Here is a 22945-nt window from a genome sequence, read left to right on the forward strand (position 1 = left end):
ACTCACTCTCTATCCTTTCACTCTTTTCATCTTCCTCTTTTAAAGTCCCCAACAGAATTAAAAAGATAAAAAGTGGTTCTGGTGACGCTAGTAAAACCCAGATTAAGCCATGGCACAGCACACCTAGGGGTTTTAACTCACAAGCAGGAAAAAAAATCTGATTCCTCACTCAGCCGTTGGAATAAATTCACCAGATCCATTTAAATTTCAGTGCTGCTAAGCACCAGTCATCACAACATGATTTTTTATATATATACCAAAATATTTGAAGCCTCCTAAAAGTGATGTCACTGCCACCAACCTGTCCAGTGTGGGAGTATGTCTGTGAGGTCAGGATTGCATTAGTGCACCCTCACAGCCCTGTTTCTTGCCACCTCCCTGGTCCCATACCAACCAGGTAAGCATCAGTGATGCTCCTATTGGAAGAGCAACTTTGCAACCCTGCTCCACTACCTAGCCACTCTTGCATATGAGTACATTTGGGAAACTGGCCTTAAGTTTTCATTATGTCAAATGCTAATGATAACTCCTATAAAATGATAGCTGGTATATGGACCCTGAAAGAATTCAAAAGACAACTGGAAACTTAGCTAATAAATGCTGGAAATGTAGAACGATCCACATTGGAAACTTTATTTATAGTGGCTTCGTCACAAAGCAAAGGGATTTTGGTCTCAAATAAGAAACAGAATAGGGAGATTAATATGCACACAATTAGATCTGGATCCTGTCTTTCTTTTTATTAAGCCATATTAAAAAGCTCCCAGTGCAACAAAGAGGATTAATATGCTATACACAGTAAGATTGTTTTATGCTAGATGCCAGGGAAAGGCGCAAATCAGAATGAGCAGAGAGGCTGTACAATTGTGCTGTTGTGGCAAAGCTTGCAAGGTATTTAAGAGGGAAAGGAGGAAGGCAGAACAAGCTGCATGACTACTTCCTGGACAACAAAGCACCACCCTCAGCACCTCTGCCTTATCAGGATAAAGCCTCTCTTTATTGTAGGGTTGCCATATTTTGAAGAGCAAAAAAAGAGGACACATTTAACTATGGCTCTCTCTGGAGAGTCTCATCATGAAAAAGAGGACTTGTCCTGGAAAAAGAGGACATATGGCAGCCCTACTATTGGCACCCATCCTGCCCATCAGTCAAACACTTTCCCAACATCTCTTGATTCTGATGGAATGGAATATGAGAGTTATCTGTATTCTGCATGAGACCATGCACCAAAATCCTGGATTGGTATCTCCCTGCAGTCTCATGGATGTTGACTATCATAGGGATACAGAATGGATTCTTACAGGACCTCACAGCGTAAAAGCCACAGAACAACGCAACCATCTCCTAGTACTGCATTTCGGTAGCAACCAGGCAGTTAAGAGCAGAACCATGTAATAATACCTGCTCAGCCATGCCCCCTCAGCAAGTTTTAGTAAGCTGTGAGCACCAAGGTTTGAGCAGACATGTTGCTATCTGCATCTCCATGAGGACCTTGTCTATGTCATTAAAGGTAAAGGTAAAGGGACCCCTGACCATTAGGTCCAGTCATGACTGACTCTGGGGTTGCGGTGCTCATCTCACTTTATTGGCCGAGGGAGCAGGCGTACAGCTTCTGGGTCATGTGGCCAGCATGACTAAGCCGCTTCTGGCAAACCAGAGCAGCGCATGGAAACACCGTTTACTTTCCCGCTGGAGCGGTGCCTATTTATCTACTTGCACTTTGATGTGCTTTTGAACTGCTAGGTTGGCAGGAGCAGGGACCGAGTGACGGGAGCTCACCCCGTCGCGGGGATTCGAACCGCCAACCTTCTGATCGGCAAGTCCTAAGCTCTGTGGTTTAACCCACAGCACCACCCGCATCCCTGTCTATGTCATTAGGCTGCATCAACTGAAAATGTCCCCAAGAAGTTGAAGCAGCATCTGGGCACCTCACTGGGGACTGTAGCAGGTGGGGATGTGGCACTGGGATTGCTAGAAAGCAGGTGGCACCTCCAGTTCTGGCACCTCGCAGGTGGATACCATTGCCATTAAAAGGGAGGCGTTCATGGTAGAAAAACAGTACTGCTAGAAAGGCAAGGGACTTTGCCCTCAAGTGCCTTGCAAACAATTCACAGTGGGTTTCCAAAAAGTCTTTAGTAAAAGAAATGGATACAGGAACAGTGTGCCACGTGACTATGATCTAACGTTCTTGTTTACGTTCTCCTTCCATTCTTCAGGACTGGCTTCTAGAATGCAGGTGGTTTGCTACTTAGTCTTCATTCTCTCTCTCTTTAGCTCCTGCAGCTCCTGCTCAAGCACAGCCATGCGCCTCTCGAGTGATCTTACTGTATAAAAAAACCAAAGGCGTATGAAATGGCAGCCGACCTGATGTGCATTTGTAAACCACAATCCTATGCTTTAGGGCTGCTAACTTACCTGCGGCATGGATAGTGTGTAAGAAATCTAAAAGGTCTCTGCTGCTAATGCCATCACTTGTCGCAGGAATGGGGTTGCTCTGGCTTCCAGGAGCAATGGGAAAGTCTGTGCTGTGCTGCCCGGTGACAGTTGATACATCTACAATGCAAAAACATGAAAATGGATGAAAATGCCAGTGCCTGTGCTCCTCTTACAAGGGATGCCAAATCTGGCATTGAACTTGGAAATATGGCCATACTGTGTTGCTTGCTTTATTTGGCGCTCTTTGCATGCCGAAGACTGTGTCCGCGGTTTGACTTTACTCTGAGCAGTGAGTGTGCCGTTAAAGCAAACACACAGAGATGGCCCCTTTGTTGCAAGCTGGTACTGATGCCAGTGTGCGCCAGTCAAGCATTCTGGAACCCAATGCCACATACAAAGCAAATGGCATCTATAAATCAGTCATTAAGCACCCTTGGCGAGTGAAATAAAGTCAAGTAACACAAAGGATGTCTTTGTTATGTTTTACATGGGTTGAAGCTTCTCACTTCCTCAATTGGAAGGGGCAGCCGCTGCCACAGTTTCATTGTTAGGAGAGAAAACGGGGGGATGGTGGCGGCATTTGTCTTTTGTTGCAGATACACATACTCAACATAAAAGACACACACCTAGACTGAGTAATGGTAAGGTAAGGTAAAGAAGCCCTGGACAGTTAAGTCTAGTCAAAGGCGACTATGGAGTTGCAGCGCTCATCTCGCTTTGAGGCTGAGGGAGCCAGCGTTTGTCCACAGACAGCTTTCTGGGTCATGTGGCCAGCAGGACTAAGCCGCTTCTGGTGCAACGGAACACCATGACGGAAACCAGAGCGCACGGAAACGCAGGTTACTTTCCCGCCGCAGCAGTACCTACCGTATTTTTTGCTCCATAAGGCGCACCTGACCATAAGGCGCACCTACTTTTGGGGGGGGGGTAATTCAAGGGAAAAAAATATATATTTAAAGGGAGCGCTGAGTGGAGCCTGTATGCATTCCAGGCTCTGCTCAGCGCTCCCTTTCGTGAGCTGCCTGGAGCGTGTGTGCGGCGTTTGCAGGCTTTTCCCCAAGCCCTCAAGAGCCACACACATGCTCTGCGCGGCTTTTTAAAGGGAGTGTGGCTCTTGGGGGCTTTTGCGGGAGGTGGGGGAAGTGAGAGAGCCTCACTCTGTGCCTCCCCCCACCTCCCGCAAAAGCCAGGGATAGCTGTGGGAAGTCTCCCCAGGGCTGCAGGATGAAGGCTCCCCGCTCCCCTGTGGAGGCTTCATGGGCTACCCCAGAGCTGCTCAGGAGCTTGGTGGGGCTGGCGGGGGAAGCCCGGGTCCCCCCCCAGCCCCAAAAAGCAGCTCAGGGAGCGGCTCCCAGAGCTTGTGGGGCTGGCGGGGGAAGTCTGGGTCCCCCCCCAGCTCCAAAGAGCAGCTTGTGGGGCTGGCAGTGGGGGAAGCCTGGCTCCCCCCCCCCCCAGCCCCAGGGACCACACATTCGCTCCATAAGACGCACAGACATTTCCCCTTAGATTTTAAGAGGAAAAAAGTGCGTCTTATGGAGCAAAAAATACGGTATTTATCTACTTGCACTGTGTGCTTTCGAACGGCTAGGTTGGCAGGAGCTGGGACAGAGCAACAGGAACTCACCCCGCCGCGGGGATTTGAACCACCGACCTTCCGATCAGCAAGCCCAAGAGGCTCAGTGGTTTAGACCACAGCGCTACCCGCGTCCCTGCAGTGTTGCTTTGGCAAAACAGAATGTAGCATGTGTGGCGATCACCGTCTATTGATCCCTGTGCCACCACTTTATTTCTCACTGCCACCACCCAGGCCCTATCTGGTACAATACTGAGTCCAGTCAGGGTTAAATTGGAACATAAACTTCTGTTTATTTATTGCAGTTTAACAAGCATGTGGTTTCATAAACGGTATCGGTCAATTACAATCATGGGGTACCTATCCAGTCCTATTACTTCCGCTACCTGCTCTCACGCACTAAACCACCTCTCAGTACATAGCCTATGTATTGTACACAGTACAATAGGCTATGTATTGTGGGCTATGTATTGTGAGTACTTATCTACTTTAAAAAATTTTCACTTATGATCTTTTTCTTTTACTTCTTTATTCTTTCTTTGTTCTTTTTCTGATATCTTATCTTTCATTTTACTGCTTTATTGTGAATAGCATTTTATAGAGGTATAAAAAACTGTAAATATGAAAAGAGACAAAATATTCTCTAATTCATTTTCCTTGGTTAGATGTATTTTCTTTTTCCTTTGCATTTTCTTTTGTTGCGAATATGTATGTTTTCTAATTTGTATTTAATAAAAATATTATATAATAAATTTTTTTAAAAATAAACCACCTCTCAGATATTTACTTGTCTTCCTAGCCCCCAACTATTTCTGACGCAGCTTATTTCACTACACTAACTCACCCTACCCACAAACTCTATCCCAATTCACTCCCACTCCAACCAACCACTCAGCTCCCAAATAACTCCTCCCTTTGCCCCTCCCAGAGCTGGTTTTATAGTCCCTCTGACTCCACCCCCCTGGGTCCTGATTGGGTAACCTGTTTAACTATTTCACCTCCAGCACTCTCATGTGTTAACATCACAGCATGCATCTTCATTTAATTTCCCCAAAGGCAAAATATTCAAGTAAGAGCATACTAACCAACACAGCGCGGGGGCAATTGCCACTTGCCATCCTCGCACGATATGTTCTGTGGCCCTTGAAGCACAAACAGCTTCTCACACAGGAAATTTATCTGTTCACCACTTTCGTAGGTTCTCGGCTCAGCTACATCAATGGCATTAGGAATCTGGGGTGGAGGCGGGCAGAGGTCTACAACGACAATGACAACAACAACATATCAAACATATGCTATTATTATTGTATTCATTTTATTGCTTTTTCCTCCAAGGAGCTCCCAGTGGTGGACATGGTTCTTCCCCACCTCATTTAATCACCACAACAACTCTGTGAGTTAGGTTAGTACCGTACTTTTTGCACCATAACACTCAGTTTCCCCCCCCTAAAAGGTAAAGGGAAATGTGTGTGCGCGTTATGGAGTGAATGCAGGCAGGAGGAGCCGCTCTGGCTGTTCGGCAGCCTCTCTTCCTCCGCTTGGCTCGCTGGGAAGCCGGCAACAGCTGAGCAACAGTTGAGTGTTGGGAGACAGCCTCTCTTCCTCCTGTCTGCCTGCTCTATGGCTTTTTGGCGAGGTGGGCGCTCGGAAGCCGGCAAGAGCTGCGCGCAGCGTGTAAAAGCCAAGGTGGGGAAAGGGAGACAGCCTCTCTTTCTCAGTGTCTGCCTGCTCTATGGCTCTCCCTTACACAAATGTAAGCGGCTCTTACTCTGCTTTCTTTACAATGAGCTGGAAGGAGGGACAAAGAGGGCATCCCCTTCCGTCCCTCCCCCAGCACCTCACCGGTAAATTCAAACAAAGCGGCTTACAAGGCTCGTGTCCCTGAGTCTCCTCCTCCTCTTTTTGCTCAGGTTCGAGGCAAGGCAGCTGCACAAATGTGAGTTCCCCCTCTCTCTTCCCTCCCTCCCTCCCTCCCTCTTCCAACTTCAAAAAATATTAGGGGGACAGCCGGGTAAGCCCCACTCACATACCACAATGGGGGGGGTGGGGGATGACTCCCTCAAATATTTAATGGGGGGGGTGAAGGCACCTAGGCCCATAGGAGTTGGCTGCTTTGCCTAGGACAAATGTGAGCTCTCCATCTCTCTTCCCTCCCTCCCTCCCTCCCTCTTCCAACTTCAATAAAATATTGGGGGGGGGGCAGGTACAGGTAAGCCCCATCTCACAGACTGCAATGATCTCAAGACAAAGTGCATGCACACTGGTACCTTATATGAACGGCAATGCCCATCAGCATGGGGGGAGGATGACTCCCTCAAATATTTAATGGGGGGGTGAAGGCACCTAGGCCTATAGGAGTTGGCTGCTTTGCCTAGGACAAGTGTGAGCTCCCCCCCTCTTCCTTCATCACTGTATTGGAGATACCATACATTACTGACAGTTCCTTCATTCACGTGGTTACAAAGCACGGATCCACATGGATCCTCAGGATTTTTACACTGGGTCACCCCAAATTCACCATCAGATCACATAGCATGTCCATGGCTACAGCTTGCACCAAAAAAATCACGCACCCACTGTTGCCTGGGGCCGCAGTGGTGCAAAAACGTGGTTACAAAGCACGGATCCACACGGATCCTCAGGATTTTTGCATTGGGCTACCCCAAACTCACCGTCAGATCACATGTTTGTGGCCACAGCATGAACCACAAAAATCATACATCCATTGTTTCGTTTAGAATATTTTTTTTCTTGTTTTCCTCCTCTAAAAACTATGTGCGTGTTATGGTTGGGAGCGTGTTATAGAGTGAAAAATACGGTATCCGACTCTCGAACTGCTATACCGCAATGTCTCTACTAAAGATTCAGAATAACACATTATTAAAATCGTTTTGTGTCATCGACATGAACGGGTTCACATTTATAAGTATAATTAGTTAATTGCACTTGCCACAATCCAAGAAATCATTCTATGGATTCCTGTATGCATTGGAGAACATTTTACGCCTTTTCCCGTGAGTTCCCCATGTTGCCTGAGAAATTCTCTCAAAACTCAATGTACCATAAGGGCGTCTAATGCAGTGCAATGAACTCCTGATGGAATGAATTTCCTCATTTTGTTTATTATGGAAATTATATTGTGCATATCAGTTTAGGGTTACCTCACAACCAAATGAAACTCTTTTTGAAAGAATAAAATAAATACAGAAACAGCAGGGCTGTTGCACCTAGAACACTGGTTCCAAACAGCCTGGACCAGTTCCAACCAGTCTGAACTGGTTCCAAGCGCCTTGGACCTGTTCCAACTGGTCGGGAGTGGTTCCAACCGGCTTCAACCTGTTCCAACCGGTTTGGACAGGTTCAAACCGGCTTGAACTAGTTCCAACCAGCTTGGGCCTGTTCCAACAGGTATGAAACAATACAAAGCAGTCTGGGTTGGTTCCAACAAGCCTGAACCTGTTTTTAACCGGCTTGAGCTGGTTCCAACTAGTTTAAACAGGTTCAAACCTGTCTGGACCAGTTCAAACAGGTCTGGGCCAGTTGGAACCGGCCTGGACCTGTCCCAACTGGTCTGGGCTGGTTCCAACCAGTTTCAACCAGTTAAAACTGGCTTGGACTGGTTCAAACTGGAGTGGAACAGTTCCAACTGGCTTGGACCTGTTCCAACCGGTCTGAGCTGGTTCCAACTGGTCTGGGCTGGTTCCAACCGGTCTGGTTCCAACTGGTCTGGGCTGGTTCCAACTGAGCTGGTTCCAACTGGTCTGGGCTGGTTCCAACTGGCCTAGACCTGCTCCAACTGACCTGGACAAGGTCCAACTGGCTTGGACCTGAGCCAGTTCCAACTGGTGTGGGCAGGTTCCAACCGGTTTGGACTGGTTCAAACCAGCTTGGACTAGTTCCAACCAGCTTGGACCTGTTCGAACCGGTATGAAATGGTTCGACTTGGTCTGGGCGGGTTCCAACAGGCATGAACCAGGCATGAATCGGCTTGAGCGGGTTCCAAGCAGCTTGAACAGGTTCCAACTGGCTTGGACAGGTTCCAACTGGCTTGGACAGGTTCCAGCCGGCTTGGACCGGTTCAAACCGGCTTGGACTAGTCCCAACCAACCAGTCTGAACCGGTTCCAACTAGTCTGAACCGGTTCCAACCAGGTTGGACTGGTTTCAACCGGGTTGGACCAATTCCAACCGGTCTGAAGACTTCCGGGTTGGCGCCATCGCCGAATGGCGGACTCCCTCCGAGCTCCGGAGGGAGTCGGCTCGGCAGGGGCTGGGTCCTACCGCGCCGGCGACGCGGGGACCCTTAAAAACCACGGGCACGGGGCCCGTGGACATGGGGACTCGGCTGGTACCGTCAGCGCCCTCCCGACTCGTGAAGGAGCCTTTTTAAAGGCTACGGATCGGGTGCCTGGGAGTGGCGTGGTACTTTGAGTCTATCGCTTCCCCTGCCGAGTGCAGCCGCATGCCATTCGTCGGAGAGCGCTGGCTTCTTCCATTTGAAATTCGGACATTTAACAAAAACCCGTGAGTAATTGGGTAACCGGGTACAAAAGGAGGGAAAAAAAAGGAATTTTTTTTTCGGATTCGGCACGAGCGGGGGGGATCTAAAAAGGAAGTCAGTCCCCTCCCTGATTGTAAACATGCTAAAACAAGGACTGAGAAACCAAGATCAATTCAGAAGTTTATTGCTGATTAAAAATACCAAATTCCACGATGGAATCATTACAAGAATTGTGCTGGAGGAGAGTCGAGGGTGAGAGGGAAAAGGCAACCCCCCCCCCCGGGAACCGGGGCGATTCAGAGAACCTGGCGGAGAGAGATGGAGAGTTTGACAGCTGTCAAAGTAGCTGTCAAATCTTGAGAATATAAAGAGGACTTTGCTACAAGTATTTTGCTGGTTAATTTTGATACAATTGGATATAAATATGGATACAAAATGTCGGGTGGAAAAAGAAACAACAATTTGACTTTTGGATGAGAGGACACAAAGTTATTGCAATCCCTCTAGAGGGGCTTTGGGACATTACAAGCGGCGTATATGGAAAACTACTCTGGGATGTGTACTACTGGTCTTAGCTCCTGGGAAAGTAGCAAAACTGAAATATTTGTTTTGTCTACAGAGGTGACAACACAATAGAATCTTTCTATTTAAGTAAGCTCCTGAATAACAAACCTCTGTAGAGATACTAGATTTCAGAATAAGAATGGTTTTGCAGCTGAACAAGACAGAAACCTGAGAAAGTAAGAAACAAAAGAGTAAAGGACCAACTACGCCACGGCAAGAACAATGGGAGGAGTAACAATGATCAAGGGAAATTAAAGGCCTCGATTAGACTGGACTTTTGAAATTAAACATCATCAAAACAAGTAAATTTAAAGAAAACCGGCAAGATGAATTGAGAAAGTTTGGCTGTGGACTTGAGACCTCCAGGCCGACAACATGCAGACTGATGGACATAGGGAATCTAAACCGGGGAAGGGAGGGGGAATTCTAGAATCCAAAGGCTATGTAATCAACTTCTGGAACCTTCTTCTATTTTCTATCTTTTAAATTTTTTTTTATATATAACTTTGGTATTTTGATTTAACAAGTTTTTGAAAAAAAAAGAAAAGGGGGAATTCGTGGAAGGAAGCGGGGTAGATTTTGGGGAAAAAAATCTTTGTTCTATTTTGTTAAAGGTGAGGAGTGATGTTAAGATTGTAATTTAAATTGGCTATTAGGCATAACATATTAGGTTAAATTGGGAATGAGAACTTGTGGAACCAACGTAGGGAAAGGGGAATACAGTCGGGAGGGGAAGGAGGGAGTCCCAGAAAGAAGGTTATGAAAATAAGGGTTTAAAATTGGTCTTTTTTCTTTCTTTTCTTTCTTTATCTTTTCTATCTTCTTTATTCTGTTATTATTGGAAATTTTAATAAATATGATTAAAAAAAAAAAAAAATTCCAACCGGTCTGAACTGGTTCCAACTGACATAGACCAGTTCAAACCAGCCTAGACTGGTTCAAACCAGCTTGGACCAGTTCTAACCGGTTTGAACTGGCTCCAACCAGCTTTGTCTGGTTCAAACCGGCTTGGACTAGTTCCAACCAGCATTAACCGGTTCCAACCAGCCTTAACCGCTTCCAACCAGTCTGAACTGGTTCCAACCAGGTTGGACCGGTTTCAACCGGGTTGGACCAATTCCAACCGGTCTGAACTGGTTCCAACTGCCATAGACCAGTTCAAACCGGCCTAGACCGGTTCAAACCAGCTTGGACCAGTTCTAACCGGTTTGAACTGGCTCCAACCGGCTTTGTCTGGTTCAAACTGGCTTGGAATAGTTTCAAACAGTCTGAACCGGTTCCAAACAGCCTGAACCAGTTCCAACCAGCCTGAACCGGTTCCAACCGGCTTGAACCAGTTCAAACTGGTTTGGACCGGTTCCAACCGCTCTGAACTGCTTCCAACCGGCTTGAACCGGTTCCAACCAGATTGGACCGGTTCCAACCGGATTGGACAAGTTCAAACTGGTCTGAACTGGTTCCAACCAGTCTGAATTGATTCCAACCAGTTTGAACCGGTTCCAACCAGTCTGAAACGGTTCCAACTAGCCTGAACCAGTTCCAAACAGTCTGAATCAGTTCCAAGCAGTCTGAACTGGTTCCAGCTGGCTTGGAACATTTCAAACCGGCTTGGACCGGTTCAAACAGGTCTGAACTGGTTCCAACCAGTCTGAATCGATTCCAACCAGTCTCAACTGGTTCCAACCGGCTTGGACCAGTTCAAACTGGCTTGCACCGGTTCAAACCAGTCTGAACTGGTTCCAACCGGCTTGGTCTGGTTCACACCAGTCTGAACCGGTTCTAACTGACATAGACCAGTTCAAACCGGTCTAGACCGGTTCAAACCGGCTTGGACCGGTTCCAACCAGTCTGAAACGGTTCCAACCAGCTTGAACAGTTTGGACCAGTTCTAACCGGTTTGAACTGGCTCTAACCGGCTTTGTCTGGTTCAAACTGGCTTGGACTAGTTTCAAACAGTCTGAACCGGTTCCAAACAGCCTGAACCGGTTCCAACCAGCCTGAACCGGTTCCAACCGGCTTGAACCAGTTCAAACTGGTTTGGACCGGTTCCAACCGCTCTGAACTGGTTCCAACCGGCTTGGACTGTTTCAAACCAGTCTGAACTGGTTCCCACCGGCTTGAACCGGTTCCAACCAGATTGGACCGGTTCCAACCGGATTGGACCGGTTCAAACCGGTCTGAACTGGTTCCAACCAGTCTGAATAGATTCCAACCAGTTTGAACCGGTTCCAACCATCGGAACCGGTTCCAACCAGCCTGAACCAGTTCCAAACAGTCTGAACTGGTTCCAGCTGGCTTGGAACATTTCAAACCGGCTTGGACCAGTTCAAACCGGTCTGAACTGGTTCCAACCAGTCTGAATCGATTCCAACCAGTCTGAACTGGTTCCAACCAGCTTGGACCAGTTCAAACTGGCTTGCACCGGTTCAAACCAGTCTGAACTGGTTCCAACCGGCTTGGACCGGTTCAAACCAGTCTGAACCGGTTCTAACTGACACAGACCAGTTCAAACCGCTCTAGACCGGTTCAAACCGGCTTGGACCGGTTCCAACCAGTCTGAAACGGTTCCAACCAGCTTGAACCGGTTCCAACCAGCCTGAACCGGTTCCAGCCGGTTTGAACCCGTTCCAACCAGTCTGAACTGGTTCCAACCGGCTTGGACCCGGTTCAGGCAGTTCAAAGTGGTTTGGACCGGTCCCGACCACTTTGAACCGGTTCCAACCAGTCTGAACCGGTTCCAACCAGTCTGAACCGGTTCCAAACAGGTTGGACCGGTTTCAACTGGGTTGGACCAATTCCAACCGGTCTGAACTGGTTCCAACTGACATAGACTAGTTAAAACCGGCCTAGACTGGTTCAAACCAGCTTGGACCAGTTCTAACTGGTTTGAACTGGCTCCAACCGGCTTTGTCTGGTTCAAACGGGCTTGGACTAGTTTCAAACAGTCTGAACCGGTTCCAAACAGCCTGAACTAGTTCCAACCAGCCTGAACCGGTTCCAACCGGCTTGAACCAGTTCAAACTGGTTTGGACCGGTTCCAACCGCTCTGAACTGGTTCCAACCGGCTTGAACCGGTTCCAACCAGATTGGACCGGTTCTAACTGGTCTGAACTGGTTCCAACCGGCTTGGACTGGTTCCAACTGGCTTGGACTAGTTCCAACCAGTCTGAACTGGTTCCAACTGGCTTGGACCAGTTCCAACCAGTCTGAAATGGTTCCAACCAGCTTGAACCCGTTCCAACCAGCCTGAACCGGTTCCAACCGGTTTGAACCCGTTCCAACCAGTCTGAACTGGTTCCAACCGGCTTGGACCCGGTTCAGGCAGTTCAAAGTGGTTTGGACCGGTCCAAACCACTTTGAACCGGTTCCAACCAGTCTGAACCGGTTCCAACCAGGTAGGACCGGTTTCAACTGGGTTGGACCAATTCCAACCGGTCTGAACTGGTTCCAAGTGACATAGACCAGTTAAAACCGGCCTAGACTGGTTCAAACCAGTTTGGACCAGTTCTCACCAGTTTGAACTGACTCTAACCAGCTTTGTCTGGTTCAAACTGGCTTGGACTAGTTTCAAACAGTCCGGTTCCAAACTGCCTGAACCCGATTCCAACCAGCCTGAACCGGTTCCAACCGGCTTGAACCAGTTCAAACTGGTTTGGACCGGTTCCAACCGCTCTGAACTGGTTCCAACCGGCTTGGACTGGTTCCAACCAGATTGGACCGGTTCCAACCGGATTGGACCGGTTCAAGCTGGTCTGAACTGGTTCCAACCAGTCTGCATCGATTCCAACCAGTTTGAACCGGTTCCAACCAGTCTGAACCGGTTCCAACCAGCCTGAACCAGTTCCAAACAGTCTGAATCAGTTCCAAACAGTCTGAACTGGTTCCAGCTGGCTTGGAACATTTCAAACCGGCTTGGACCGGTTCAAACCGGTCTGAATCGGTTCCAACCAGTCTCAACTGGTTCCAACCGGCTTGGACCAGTTCAAACTGGCTTGCACCGGTTCAAACCGGTTGGAACCGGTTCAGGCTGGTTGGAATGGGTTCAATCTGGTTGGAACCGTTTCAGACTGGTTGGAACTAGTCCAAGCCAGTTGGAACCAGGCTTGGACCGGTTCACACCAGTCTGAACCGGTTCTAACTGACATAGACCAGTTCAAACCGGTCTAGACCGGTTCCAACCGGCTTGGACTGGTTCCAACTGGCTTGGACTAGTTCCAACCAGTCTGAAACGGTTCCAACCAGCTTGAACCCGTTCCAACCAGCCTGAACCGGTTCCAACCGGCTAGGACCCGGTTCAGGCAGTTCAAAGTGGTTTGGACCGGTCCCAACCACTTTGAACCGGTTCCAACCAGTCTGAACCGGTTCCAACCAGGTTGGGCCGGTTTCAACTGGGTTGGACCAATTGCAGCCGGTCTGAACTGGTTCCAACTGACATAGACCAGTTAAAACCGACCTAGACTGGTTCAAACCAGTTTGGACCAGTTCTAAACGGTTTGAACTGGCTCTAACCGGCTTTGTCTGGTTCAAACGGGCTTGGACTAGTTTCAAACAGTCTGAACCGGTTCCAAACAGCCTGAACCGGTTCCAACCAGCCTGAACCGGTTCCAACCTGCTTGAACCAGTTCAAACTGGTTTGGACCGGTTCCAACCGCTCTGAACTGGTTCCAACCGGCTTGGACTGGTTCAAACCAGTCTGAACTGGTTCCAACCGGCTTGAACCGGTTCCAACCAGATTGGACCGGTTCCAACCGGATTGGACCGGTTCAAACCGGTCTGAACTGGTTCCAACCAGTCTGAATTGATTCCAACCAGTTTGAACCGGTTCCAACCAGTTCGGAACCGGTTCCAACCAGCCTGAACCAGTTCCAAACAGTCTGAAATGGTTCCAGCTGGCTTGGAACATTTCAAACCGGCTTGGACCAGTTCAAACCGGTCTGAACTGGTTCCAACCAGCTTGGACCAGTTCAAACTGGCTTGCACCGGTTCAAACCAGTCTGAACTGGTTCCAACCGGCTTGGACCGGTTCAAACCAGTCTGAACCGGTTCTAACTGACATAGACCAGTTCAAACCACTCTAGACCGGTTCAAACCGGCTTGGACCGGTTCTAACTGGTCTGAACTGGTTCCAACCGACTTGGACCGGTTCCAACCGGCTTGGACTAGTTCCAACCAGTCTGAACTGGTTCCAACTGGCTTGGACCGGTTCCAACCAGTCTGAAACGGTTCCAACCAGCTTGGACCGGTTCCAACCGGCTTGGACTAGTTCCAACTGGTTTGAACCCGTTCCAACCAGTCTGAACTGGTTCCAACCGGCTTGGACCCGGTTCAGGCAGTTCAAAGTGGTTTGGACCGGTCCCAACCACTTTGAACAGGTTCCAACCAGTCTGAACTGGTTCCAACCAGGTTGGACCGGTTTCAACTGGGTTGGACCAATTCCAACCGGTCTGAACTGGTTCCAAGTGACATAGACCAGTTCAAACCGGCCTAGACTGGTTCAAACCAGTTTGGACCAGTTCTCACCGGTTTGAACTGGCTCCAACCCGCTTTGTCTGGTTCAAACCGGCTTGGACTAGATTCAAACAGTCTGAACCGGTTCCAAACAGCCTTAACCGGTTCCCACCAGCCTGAACCGGTTCCAACCGGCTTGAACCAGTTCAAACTGGTTTGGACCGGTTCCAACCGCTCTAAACTGGTTCCAACCGGCTTGGACTGTTTCAAACCAGTCAGAACTGGTTCCAACCGGCTTGTACCGGTTCCAACTGGATTGACCAGTTCAAACCGGTCTGAACTGGTTCCAACCAGTCTGAATCGATTCCAACCAGTTTGAACCGGTTCCAACCAGCCTGAACCAGTTCCAAACAGTCTGAACTGGTTCCAGCTGGCTTGGAACATTTCAAACCGGCTTGGACCGGTTCAAACCGGTCTGAACTGGTTCCAACCAGTCTGAATCGATTCCAACCAGTCTGAACTGGTTCCAACCGGCTTGGACCGGTTCAAACCAGTCTGAACTGGTTCTAACTGACACAGACCAGTTCAAACCGGTCTAGACCGGTTCAAACCGGCTTGGACCGGTTCTAACCGGTCTGAACTGGTTCCAACCGGCTTGGACCGGTTCCAACCGGCTTGGACTAGTTCCAACCAGTCTGAACTGGTTCCAACTGGCTTGGACCGGTTCCAACCAGTCTGAATCGGTTCCAACCAGTCTGAAATGATTCCAACCAGTCTGAATCGGTTCCAACCAGTCTGAACTGGTTCCAACTGGCTTGGAACATTTCAAACTGGCTTGGACCAGTTCAAACCAGTCTGAACTGGTTCCAACTGACATAGACAAGTTCAAACCGGCCTAGATCGGTTCAAACTGGATTGTACCGGTCCAAGCCAGTTTGAAATGTTCCAAGCCGGTTGGAACCAGTTCCAACCAGTCTGAATCGGTTCCAGCCAGTCTGAACTGGTTCCAACCGGCTTTGAACATTTCAAACCGGCTTGGACAGGTTCTAACCGGTCTGAGCTGGTTCCAATCGGCTTGGACTAGTTCCAACCAGTTTGAACCTGTTCCAACCAGTCTGAACTAGTTCCAACCAGCCCAAACCGGTTCCAACCGCTTTGAACTGGTTCCAATAGGCCTGGACCGTTTCAAACCAGCTTGGACTAGTTCCAACAAGTCTGAACCGGTTCCAACCGGCTTGGAACAGTTCCAACCGGTCTGAACCGGTTCAAACTGGCAAACCGGTTCCAACAGACATCGACCAGTTCAAACCGGCCTAGACCGGTTCAAACCATCCTAGACCAGCTCAAACCGGCCTAAACCAGTTCCTTCTGGTCTAAACTGGTTCCAACCGGCTTGAACCTGTTCCAACCAGTCTGAACTGTTTCCAACTGGCTTGGACCTGTTCCAACCAGCTTGGACCGGTTCAAACCAGCCTAGACCTGTTCCAACCGGCTTGGACTGGAACGAATCGGCCTAGACTGGTTCAAACTGGCCTAGACCTCCTCAAACTGGCCTAGATCAGTTCAAACCAGTCTAGAACAGTTCAAACTGGCCTAGACCTGTTCAAACCAGCTTGGACCGGTTCAAACCGGCCTAGACCGGTTCAAACCAGCCTGGTCCTATTACAACCCGCTTAAACTGGTTCCAACCGACCAGCAACTGCTCCAAGTGGCCTGGATCTGTTACAACCAGTCTGGGCTGGTGTGAGGAAAGAGCCAGCTCCCAGTGAAGGTTTGCAGCCAGCTCCCAGTAAAGGGTTACAGCCAGCTCTCAGTGAAGGTTGCAGACAACTGAAGGAAGCAGCCAGGAATGGAAAGGGTTAACTTTCAAGCAGGATGAACAGTGGAGAGATCAGGAGGGAACAAAGACGGAAGTAGTTTGTCAGAAAGGGAGGAGGGGGGAGCTGATCCAATCCCTTCTCAGAGTCAACTCAGGGAAGGGCTGTTAGACAGGAAGCCATTATTCAAGAGGCTGGGTTCTATAGCCTCTCTCTGTAATATTGAAATAAAAAATTAGAGGCTATTAGTCACACAGCTCAAGCCTCACCAGGAGAGCCAATTCCGTCCCTAAATTAAGATATCAAAGAAGAAATAAAAATAATCTATGTTGTGGTTTCACTTGGTGGTGGTTTGTTTTTACAGCTGCTTTTGAGCCTCTGTTGTTGAGTTTTGTCTCGGCTTTGCGAAAGAAGCACGACCAACCTACAAATGCATTTGCAAACTGTTATTCTTCGGTATTTCCCCTCGTGAGTACATCAGTCAGGAGTAAGGGCTGGAGAAGTGAATAGGCGGAAATCTCACTCCCCTCAAAAGGAAACAAAATTCAAAATGGAAATACCTCCTTTCTGAGGATGCAACATGCCCCAATGTATATTGTATTTGCATTTTTCCTTCAGTTTTTGACTGCCAGCTATGTCAGTTACCTAAGTTAAGAAAGCAACGGAAAAAAGAACGTACCTTTACATTCCGGTTTGGGTAACCATTCTCCCTCAACACACTTAGCTTCACGAAGCCTGGAATCACAGATATAGCTGAGGACATCATTGTTGTCATACTGACTTTTCAGAGGAACAGCTGATGCAAAAGTTGCATTCTTAGGCATATTTGGACGTGCACATTTTGTTGAAAAATCTAATAATTCAAATATTGTTCAAGTGAGGTGGCTTAATAGCTAAGGCATACACATTTACATGAATTAATAAGCCTGAAAATGTCTGGATAAGTTCTCAAACTCTCTCTCTCTCTCTCTCTATATATATACATGTGGGATGCAGGTGGCACTGTGGGTTAAACCACAGAGCCTAGGACTTGCCGATCAGAAGGTCGGTGGTTCGAATCCCCATGATGGGGTGAGCTCCCATTGCTCAGTCCCTGCTCCTGCCAACCTAGCAGTTTGAAAGCACGTCAAAGTGCAAGTAGATAAATAGGTACCGCTCCGGCGGGAAGGTAAACGGCATTTCCGTGCACTGCTCTGGTTCGCCAGAAGTGGCTTAGTCATGCTGGCCACATGACCCGGAAACTGTATGCCAGCTCCCTCAGCCAATAAAGTGAGATGAGCACCGCAACCCTAGAGTCGTCCGCGACTGGACCTAATGGTCAGGAGTCCCTCTACCTTTACCTTTATATATATACACAGAGAGAGAGAATTTATGGAAATTAATCTTTGCGGCAAAGAGATCAAAATTATTCTCAATTTTACAGACAGCAAACTGAGGCTGAGATGCAATGACTTGCTCAAGGCTACATAGAATGTACTTGGAGGAGCATCATGTTGTTACTCTTCCATAGTCACAAAAATAAAATAAAATCCCATAATAAGTGCATTCACATATTGGGCCACTTTGTTGTGAAGGTTATTTTGCTTTATTGACCAACAAAAAATAATAATGTACAGTGGTACCTCGGGTTACATACGCTTCAGGTTACAGACTCCACTAACCCAGAAATAGTGCTTCAGGTTAAGAACTTTGCTTCAGGATAAGAACAGAAATTGGGCTCCGGCGGCGCGGCAGCAGCAGGAGGCCCCATTAGCTAAAGTGGTGCTTCAGGTTAAGAACAGTTTCAGGTTAAGAATGGACCTCCAGAACGAATTAAGTACTTAACCCAAGGTACCACTGTATGGGCTTCTTAGATATTGTATGGATTTATTTCAACCAAGACCAAGATGAGATGAATTTTGTAATTTGGGACATCCCTACACAAGTATGAGTTTTGGACACTTCATAATAGCGCAACCCCATAGATACTACGGTGAGAATCACAGCTTAGTAAACTATGAGCTCTGCTTACCTGCACATCTAGGTAATTCCCAAAGTCCATGAAGACACCTGGCTAAGCTGGTCTGAACGATGACAAAGTTTTCTTCACATTCATATTCCACATCCTCACCGTGAATATATTCTTCTCTGAGTGTTCCAGCTGCATGTCCATTTGGAATACTGGGTGGTGGACCACATTTCTTTTCCTCTACTGCAAAAGGCATAAAGGAATGTGAAAGAAAATACTCCAGATTGTGTTTAGACCCTGATCGGAAGGCAACTTTATTAATTGAAATAGGATCTTACTTAGTGTAGCAAATCCATTGTTCTCAGAAGTCAAGGACAGCTCTCTGTTCCTAACTCATATTCCAGGCACAAAGCGTTCACTGGCAGTGTCAGGTGAAAGGGTCAGTATATAAACTTTCAGGGTTCACCTTTTCATTGGAAATTAATTTGCCACATGCCATTGCAATTACTTAATGTGGTGCAAGAAATATCTGGTTGTTTTAAACCCGGTTGATACGTTTATGTTAGTATTATTGAAGCTGGGGAAAGGAGCCTGTACACAACATTTAAGATAATTTCAGAGCAGAGAAATCAGAAGAGAATATTTAAGATGTTCTCTTCCGCTTTCTCGGATACAGGAATCATTGGACTACATAGAATCATGGAAAATGATTACACACACAGAGTACACTGTGTACACACTTATTTTATACGGATTGCAACCATGGCTTACCTGTACAAGAAGGTACAGGTGTCCATTTCCCATCAACACACTCTATTATCTTTGATCCAGTCATCACAAATTTGATGTTACACTCATATTCCACTTGGTCACCATGGTGGTATTCTTCAAGAAGATCATCAATAATACTGCCATTCCTAATGTTGGCTGGTGCCTTACAGTGCTTGACTTGTTCTAGAAGTAAGCAAACATAATTCCTCACCTAATAAGGTTTGCACAACACTATTCACAGGTGACACAGATGGCACTGTGGTCTAAACCACTGATAGGAAAGGTCAGCGGTTTGAATCCCCATGGCGGAGTGAGCTCCTGTTGCTCTGTCCCAGCTCCTGCCAACCTAGCAGTTCGAAAGCATGCCAGTGCAAGTAGATAAATAGGTACCACTGCAGAGGGAAGGTAAATGGCGTTTCTGTGCGCTCTGGCTTCCATCACAGTGTTGCACCAGAAGTGGTTTAGTCCTGCTGGCCACATGACCAGGAAAGCTGTATGCAGACAAACGGCGGCTCCGTCAGCCTGAAAGAGAGGTGAGCTCTGCAACCCCATAGTCGCCTTTGACTGGACTTAACCATCCAGGTGCCCTTTATCTTTACCTTTACTATAGACAGGTATTTACACTAACAACATCATCAACAACAACAGATTTATTAGCCACTTGTTACCAAGATCTCCAGATGGCTTACATTTAAAACTGAATTACAGCCTAATGCCCAGTTTTCACAACTATTCCAGGCACTGCAGCTGCTCAGTTCCCTGAGTTTCAGCTAGGAGGGATGAGACAGTTGGGAGGAAAGGACCCAGCACCAACTATGGGTTCTAATCTCATCATTTTCATGAGCCTACTCATCCATTGGCATCAACTGGAGAGTCCCTTCTTCACACACCACAATAAATTATTGTTATTATTATTTATTTATCATAATTAATTTATACTTATACGGCTTAATTGGTAAGGTGGCTTCAAAGTGGTTTACAACTATAAAACCAATTATAAAATAGTACAAATTAAAATACACAAGAAAACAAATTTATCAAAACATGGAGGTAAACGGCCACAACGAAAAGGCTGTTGTCATCTTCCCTAGGATGAGCACTTTGCCTCCTCTCTGACTAACAAAGAACACAGGACAATGGTGCCTGACCAAATAAGGTACGCACACTTATAAGAACACAAAGCACATTTGTGACGGAACTTCCTTTAATAGTCTGTGGAGAAATAGGTACCTTTACAGCGGGGAGGCAGTGGAGACCAGCCAAAGGGATAACACTGGGCAGAAGCAGGACCAACTATTGTGAATCCTTCATGACAGAAAAATTGCAAAACATCGTTGGGTTGATACTGGTCTTTTCTCGGCTGAATATCCCCATGCTCCAACAGGAGACCTTCACATATTGCTGGACGAAATGTTGAGGAAAAGAGATTAATATAACTAAACACAGCTATTATTATTTTTAGCATCTTAGTTTTACTATGTTAGCTTGAAACTAATGTACTGGAGAGAGACTTGAAACCGAGGTACCACTGTATCGTGTCATTTGAAATGGAAAGAGATGTTTTATGAAAGAAAAGAAGGTGTCAGCATCAAATTATTAGAATGGTTTTGCTAGAGCAAATCCATCACTCTGTCTTGAGGACTGGCCATCCAGTTTTTGCTGAGGACCTTTTCAGTTGGTGCTCACAGGCAGTGCTGTATATCCACTCTGCATATAAAATCGCTGATCAAGAGCATTAGGTGCAATTCATCAACAATAATGTCAGCCCATTTATTGATTTACACAGTGTGACCAGATGTGGTCATGTTGTCTTTACACATATACCCAACCTCCCTTTTATAAACACTGCTGCCCAGGTTGGCTCCTACATTGTAATATAGTGTGGGAAGAGAAGGATTACATTTAACCCCACCCCCAATACAGGGATGCAAATCACAGCATTTACATTTAAACCCATAACGCTTCTAAGGAGAAAAGCTTTACTGGCCTCCTGGTAAACTACAAATAACAAGGACAAGCTGGCTAAGAAGACAGCAAGCAGAGGCAGGATAGAAAGCCTTGGAAACCCTATAGATTGGTGGACTGCAACATTTCAGTGCTTGATTGCACCAGCTATGAGACTGCAAAGCCCCCTTTTTTTCTGAACCTCGGTAGCTTCCTGGATTTTGACCATAGTTTCCTAGAGCCTCAAAAACCATCCTTCTGCCACTTGTGTTGCAACTATTCTTGTATTAATTCAAAAGGCCTTTAGCAACTTGGGCCCAGGATAGCTTAAGAACTGCCTGATTCATTCTATGTTTGCCCAATCACAGAGGTCTTCTATAGATTCACTGGCTGTGGTCCCCCATGGCTCAGATTCCACCACAGGAACAGTGTGTGCAGTTTTGTGGACACACTTTTATGGAACTCCCAGTTGAGGTCAGAGAGGGTTGACCTAAATATTGGATGGGGTGGACCTCTACTGAAGACTTGACCTACTGAAGACTTTTACTTCACTGGGCATTTTAACTGAATACTGATTTTATAGTTTTAACTCTCTTTTTTTTACCTTTACTCTTTTGAGTTACTTGTGCTTAGAGATGATTATAATTAAGCAGTATATAAATTGTACTCTGGAGCTGGGCCCAAGACAAAGGGCAACCAACTACAGTGGTACCTTGGGTTACATACGCTTCAGGTTACAGACTCCGCTAACCCAAAAATAGTACCTCGGGTTAAGAACTTTGCTTCAGGATGAGAAGAGAAATCGTGTGGTGGCGGTGCAGCAGCAGCAGCAGCAGGAGGTCCCATTAGCTAAAGTGGTGCTTCAGGTTAAGAACAGTTTCAGGTTAAGAACGGACCTCCGGAATGAATTAAGTACGTAACCAGAGGTACCACTGTACACTTTTCTACACTTCTTTCTCTGGGCTAGTGGTAGCAGCAACAAAAATGTCAAGAGGGATAGAGAGATTCTAAAGCAGGCATAGGCAAACTTGGCCCTCCAGATGTTTTGGGACTATAATTCCCATCATGCCTGATCACTGGTCCTGTTAGCTAGGGATCATGGGAGTTGTAGGCCAAAAACATCTGGAGGGCCGAGTTTGCCTATGCCTGTTCTAAAGAGCTGCAAGTTCTCCCAAGTTCAGCTCAATCCACCACGTGTGTGGTGCATACCCAGAGTGCTAGTGGTTGTTTTACCCTGTGAAGAGGATATAGAAGGGGTGGCTGCTGCCAATGCCTTCTTTCCTCTGCCACACATGGGATTTGTAAACATGCACAGTTTAAGCTTTAAGAAGTCAAAGAAAACCATGTAACCTGCTGTTTACAGCAGAACAGTTCCTCGGGTTCTATATTCTCAGATAAGATACCGCGAATAACACTCACTTTTCGTGTCGCAACGTGGAGCAGGCGACCAGCCATTTTTTGTGCACGTGGCTGTTCCTTTTGCATTTGGAGCATCATCGCCCTCATCACAAGAAAATGAAATTTCTTCACCTTCTCTGAAGGTCTGCTGATTTAGGAAAATGAATCTACCATGTGCAAATGGTAGTGAAGGGTCACATTGCTCTAGAGGCAAAAAGAGTAGTTAAGACAGCTTTGTCAGTAATGGGGCCCTGTCTCTGGAATGCTTTCCTCAAGGAAGCTTGTCTGGTGCCCACACGGATAACTTTTCTTGGCTACTACAGTGTGGTGCCTTTCTGGGGTTTACACAAAAAAGGGGGATGAAGAGGGATGGATAGTAACAAAAATACAGGATGGGTAGTTTTATTACTCCATCCTAGTGAAAAATTTGATTACATTTTTTAAATGTATTCCAAATTCAATTAATTTCAAAGGTGGGACTCCCCGTGTGCTGGATTAAAGGAGATAATGTCTTTTCTTTGTTTTCTGCTTTCTTGCTTGTTGATT

The 22945-nt window shown here is 47.0% G+C and overlaps 1 protein-coding gene across 2 annotated transcripts in view; it reads right to left on the reverse strand.

Moving 5' to 3' along the window:
• Positions 1 to 586: 586 nt before the first annotated feature.
• Positions 587 to 22945, reverse strand: part of LOC308479772 (complement factor H-related protein 5-like) — a 29909-nt gene continuing 7550 nt past the window's right edge. For both annotated transcript variants that reach the window (XM_081010625.1, XM_081010626.1), the window contains 8 exons: positions 22421 to 22603; positions 20288 to 20458; positions 19058 to 19240; positions 18350 to 18529; positions 17018 to 17191; positions 5095 to 5265; positions 2416 to 2553; positions 587 to 2324 (listed from right to left, as the gene is read on the reverse strand). In XM_081010625.1, the coding sequence (XP_080866751.1) occupies positions 2245 to 2324; positions 2416 to 2553; positions 5095 to 5265; positions 17018 to 17191; positions 18350 to 18529; positions 19058 to 19240; positions 20288 to 20458; positions 22421 to 22603 (1280 nt within the window). In that variant the 3' untranslated portion in view covers positions 587 to 2244. The remainder of the gene's footprint in view (positions 2325 to 2415; positions 2554 to 5094; positions 5266 to 17017; positions 17192 to 18349; positions 18530 to 19057; positions 19241 to 20287; positions 20459 to 22420; positions 22604 to 22945) is intronic.

This window comes from Podarcis pityusensis (assembly GCF_964106645.2).
Source record: "Podarcis pityusensis genome assembly, chromosome: 6".
NCBI classification, from domain to species: Eukaryota; Metazoa; Chordata; class Lepidosauria; order Squamata; family Lacertidae; genus Podarcis; species Podarcis pityusensis.